The sequence below is a fragment of the Podarcis liolepis genome, assembly GCF_965112155.1.
Source record: "Podarcis liolepis genome assembly, chromosome: 5".
NCBI lineage: Eukaryota > Metazoa > Chordata > Lepidosauria > Squamata > Lacertidae > Podarcis > Podarcis liolepis.
Genome location: NC_139556.1, coordinates 13,721,039 through 13,726,351, shown reverse-complemented (window position 1 = coordinate 13,726,351; position 5,313 = coordinate 13,721,039). Strand labels below are relative to the sequence as shown.

The 5,313-nt window shown below is 46.6% G+C and overlaps 1 protein-coding gene across 1 annotated transcript; it reads right to left on the bottom strand.

Moving 5' to 3' along the window:
- Window positions 1-533: 533 nt before the first annotated feature.
- NPY4R2 (neuropeptide Y receptor Y4-2) lies at window positions 534-5,092 on the bottom strand. Its single transcript, XM_083505771.1, has 2 exons — window positions 4,735-5,092; window positions 534-1,964 (listed from the first exon to the last, which is right to left on the bottom strand). The coding sequence occupies exon 2, from the start codon at window positions 1,885-1,887 to the stop codon at window positions 781-783; it is 1,107 nt and encodes a 368-aa protein (XP_083361897.1). The 5' UTR covers window positions 1,888-1,964; window positions 4,735-5,092; the 3' UTR covers window positions 534-780.
- Between the last annotated feature and the right edge of the window lie 221 nt (window positions 5,093-5,313).

Here is a 5,313-nt window from a genome sequence, read left to right as displayed (position 1 = left end):
GGGACCCCTGACCATTAGGTCCAGTTGTGGCCGATTCTGGGGTTGCGACGCTCATCTCACTTTACTGGCTGAGGGAGCCGGCGTCCAGCTTCCGGGTCATGTGGCCAGCATGACTAAGCCGCTTCTGGCGAACCAGAGCAGCGCACGGAAACGCCATTTACCTTCCCACCAGAGCGGTACCTATTTATCTACTTGCACTTGGACGTGCTTCATAGCAGTTCCTCACAACTGGTTGGGCATTGGGGGCAATCCCTTTTTTTGGGCAGAGGGGAGATTGTAGTCCCCACCTGCCCCTCCAAACGTTGGGGTATCCCATTAAAGGGATCCGGGCAGAGTGGCCATGTTTGTTTGCCCAGGTGGGGCCGGGGCCGAAAGCACTCCCCCAGACGGCGGTCTCTGTGGGGGTTACCCTATTGGATGTAAGTCTTAGTGAAGGACCCATTATTAGGAACCCCCACCTGGATTGACCACGCGTCACTTCCAGCAGGCAGGCTGAAAGTATTTAGATTGCCCCAAGCCAAACCTCTTCCATCTGTATTCAATAAAGTTGTGGCCTGTTTTTACCCAAAACCCAGTCTGATCGGTCTCTTATTTATATGGGTTGGGGTATGGGAAGTCCGATGCCTTATCCTGCAAGTCTCCTTCAGACAGTTGTCCTCTGCAAATTGGAGAATGGCAGATACTGCAACTTGGTGGTGGTGGTGGTGGTGATGATGATGGAGGAGCTAGCAGACATAGGTGAGCTCCAACCCTCAGGACTCTGAAGGTTCAGCCTAGGAGTTAAATAGGATTCTGCTGACAGCTTATCCTCAGTGAATCCTTGGAGAGCTCCATCTGCCTGGTCGATACAGGTATCATCTCATATTCCTGCGCCGAGGAGCGGTGATGGCAACCCAGAATCAGGGCCTTCACTTCTTTTTTGAAGTTCTTGTTGAGAAAGCCGTAGATGACGGGGTTGATGCAGACTGATGCCATGGCGACCAGGTGGCACAGGGAGGAGATCAGATCATAGATACAGTGGGGGATGATTTTGTAGTTCCAGTCATCGATGGTGTTGAAAACATGAAGCGGCAGCCAGCAGACTGCGAAGGCGGCGACCATTAACGCCAGCAGAATATTGATCTGCTTCAGGTGGCTCGCCCGGCAACTGCACTCATGCTTCTTCCGAAACATGTCCTCCCTCTTCCGGAGGCGCAGGTAGATGTTCAGGTAGCACACCGCGATGAGGAGAAGGGGGATGCAGTACTGTATGAGCAGCAAGACAGTGGTGTAGGTGAGCCTGTAAACCTCCGACGGCCAGAAGGGGAAGCAAACGACCTTGCTCGCCAAAGAATCCGTTCTGCGGAGCTGCTTCGGGAAGTCATCGTCCAAGATGCTGTAAGTGACGAAAGGCAAGGACAAGAAAGAAGCAAAGATCCAAGTGACGGCAATGCCCAGGTAGGCTTGGGAGAGGCTGGGCCTCCAGCCGGTGGGGTTTATGATGAGCTGGTGCCTTTCTAAAGCAATGAGCACAAGCGACAGGATGGAGACGGTCAAAGACGTGCACTGGATGAACAAGGTCACCCTGCACATGGCTTCGCCAAATATCCAGTGCTTCAACAAGACTGTGGTGACAGTGAACGGCAAGCAGAATATGCACATAGTCAAGCTTGAGACTATCAGATTGGCAATAAATACATTGGTGACGGCGGCTTTCTCTTTATGTCTGGCCAGGATACCAATGAAGCACAAGTTTCCTAAAATGCCTACCAGGGTCTCCAAGCTGTAAGAGGCGACTAGAAACAGAGTAATATCTGTGCTGTTTCTACATGGCTGGATGGCGTGGAAGGGGAAACTCCAGTTGCTCTGGGGTGGAGACGATGTGTTAGAAGCCAAAGTTCTGTTCATTATGGAGCCAAAGAGGTGTGTCGTCGGTCTGAGGGTTAGGAACTTCCTGTGATCTTACTACAATCTGTCGGGGTGATCTGCAAAAGAGAGAGACGGTTTTATTTCTTACTGACACAGTCTCAACACTGGAGCAGACTAGGGGATGTAAAAACATCTTGCAGCAGTCACAACTTTCTCAGCGGACTCTGTGCACATCCGCACTGCATTCAAAGCTCTCTTATACCCTCCTTTTAACAATTGTGGGGGATCCTGGCAACGACAGCTTGTTAAAGATGCTGAAATGGCAACTTTGTGAGGTCAGTACCCATAACAAACTACACTTCCCAAGATCCTTTGGGGGAAGTCATTGTGGCGTTCGTACGGAGCCCCCGGTCGTCTCACGGACTATTGACCCGTACACCACTAATCCGCTGCCACCAACCAGGTCCTCCCCGGTAAAATCACTTCAGTCTCAGTCAGCTTCTCAATTAATAAAGAAGCGTGTATTTTATTTCAGACACAGCCAAACTTTTACGGCATTCCAAATGTTGCTCTTTACTTTTGTAGTCTTATTTTCCTCTCTCTATCTCTTCTACCTCCCCACACTCAAGAACCCACTGCCCTAACTGTCTCTCTATTACCAACTGCCTTTCCCAACCAGCCAACCCACTAAAACCAACCAACTACCCACCCACAACTCCCAACGAACTCCACCCAGAGCTGGTTTTATAGTCCCACTGACTCCACCCCCTGGGTCCTGACTGGGCAACCTGTTTAACTATTTCACCTCCAGCACTCTCTCTTATGTTAATGTCACAGTCATGACTGTTAAAAGTGGTACAAGAAAGGGTTTAAACCAGACATCTCATGCACAGCTAAACATAGCTTTGAATGGGATTGGGACAGTTTATGATCCCAGCTTCCACTTTCTTTCAACCGGAGACAGGAGACAAAGGTCAGCCAGCTCCAGAGATTTATGCTGAGCGGGATTTTGTAGAAAAGTTCCTTTTGGTGTTCTGGATTTTCAAAGTCATATTTTAAAAGCCAAGTTTCTTTAAACTGTACGAATTTACTATGACTGCATATTTTGTGACACTTTTTATTTAAATAAGTGCATGTTTAATTATGTAAAATGAAGGCTGAAAATGCACTTTCAGATGATTTCATCCATTTGGAGTTCAGTAAAAATTCCTTTTAGAAAGCCCCAAGGAAAACTGTACACATTTCTTCAAATCCAAATTTCTCTGTGTATGCCTTAGAACTGATCTTGTAACGTAAAGAAATCAAATCATACACATAAGACACTGATGGGTTGCGCTGTTTGAACGTTCTTCTTAAGGCTTGCTTCCCCTAGACTTACCTAAATCTTACACATTATCTTTCAGCAAACACAGAAATACTCATTTTCTCTACTCATTCAGGGTCTCTACTCTCACTACCTGCCATCCAACAACAAAACAACAACAACAACAACAACAACAACATTCTTATCTCATTATACATGACTAAGCCATTTTTCACCTTCTCACCCCCTGCCTTTTCCTGTAAGACCTATTACAGTCGTTAAGAGTCGTCAACAGGCTCATCTCAGCTATCTGCCAATCTCCCATTCCCACCACCCTTCTGAGTAATACCCCTCCCCACCTTCTCACTATATAGAAGGATCTGGCAACTTCTGTTTCAGTGTATCTGAAGAAGTGTGCATGCACACGAAAGCTCATACCAAGAACTAACTTAGTTGGTCTTTAAGGTGCTACTGGAAGGAATTTTTTTTATTTTAACAACAACATAATAAGCCTTAAAGATCTATGTTGGGTTCAGGAGAGAAAGATGTTTCAGTATTGCCAGTCTATGTTTCAGAATGATCAATTGCCAGAAGGTTCTGAAGGCACAGGGATAGAAATATCTGATTTTGTTAAAATCTGTTAAAATCATGGCATGGTTTCACTGCTTCCATGTCTTAAAATGCCTTGGGGAAAAACAGCAAGGCATATCCTACCATAACATTTCTACTTGCGGGTTCTCTGTGCCATCCATGGCATACAGTATATTCCTTTCCCAGGGCCACATAAGTGACCAGGGTGCCACCATCCTCAATCATATACGGAACACAGAAACGCTCTCTTTTCCTTCACCTATAAACCACATTTCTCCCCCGTCTGTCTTCACATGCACAATGCGCTCTGAGGGCGACTCCTGTGCGCCTGATCCTGATGCCTCCTTGGAAAATACAAACTATTTATTTGTTTGTCTGTTTGGAAAAATCACAATCTTAGCAGGGGTTTCATTGTTCTTTCAGGGTGCTAACTCTGGTGTGGAGAGAGTGGCCACACAGGGAATTTCCAAGAAACCCGTCCGTCGCTCCTGTCTGGCTTATTAACGATCGTTGTAAGCCACTCCGGGAGCCCTTTTTTGACCAAAGAGTGGGTTAAAAAATACTTTTTAAAAATTCAATAGTGAGTGGATAACATACCAGTAATTCTAGAATGTTCTAGGGGCATGGGCAGCAAGTTGATTTTCTGGCTTATCTTTGCCACCCTCTTCTAAGTGCTTTTTTCCATGCTCTTGTGGATGCTGAGTGGGGAAAGTACCGTATTTTTCACTCTATAAGATGCACCAGACCACAAGATGCACCTAGTTTTTGGACGAGGAAAACAAGAAAAAAAATATTCTGAATCTCAGAAGCCAGAACAGCAAGAGGGATCACTGCGCAGTGAAAGCAGCAATCCCTCTTGCTGTTCTGGCTTCTGGGATAGCTGCGCAGCCTGCATTCGCTCCATGAGACGCACACGTATTTCCCCTTACTTTTTAGGAGGGGAAAAGTGAGTCTTATAGAGCAAAAAATACGGTATGTGCAAAAAGACTTACCTTTGATACCCCCCAGGAGCATATCTGCTGCAAACATACACCAGGGATCTCCACCGGCAGAATCAAATGAGCAACAAGCCAGCAAAACCAGCATCCGATCACCTTGATGGGCTTTAAATCTTGTCCCTCTCTTTTCTCTTTCAGTATGAAAAAATGGGTGCTAGCTTCTCGCCTCAATCTCTACCTCCAAAGGGACTTTAGTCCTGGAGTTTTGATGGGAATGCAAATCTCTGGCTCCCTCTTGTTGTCTCCTTAGAAAAGAAGAAGCAAACTCTTAGCTGCAGGAGAAAGAGAGAAGGAACATGCAAATGATGTGAAGCAGCGAGTCAATGAGCATGGCAGCCAAATGAGTATAAACAACTCAGATTGGCTGCATTCATCCTTATATGCAGCCTGGGCATTGCAATCTGGGGTGGTGGTTTTTTTGGTCACCAACAGGGCATCTTTGATCTGTTTACCAGATGGCTCTACAGAAAGTCACTCCCAGCATCAAGGCTTGGCACGTCAGCCAGGGGTGGGGTTTTGCCTTACAGTGACTCAGAGTCAGACCAAGGCTTGGAGCAGCCAAGGGAATCAGTC

Coding starts and splice junctions, on each gene's coding strand:
- NPY4R2 (XM_083505771.1), bottom strand. CDS start 1,887: ATGAACAGAACTTTGGCTTCTAACACATCGTCTCCACCCCAGAGCAAC.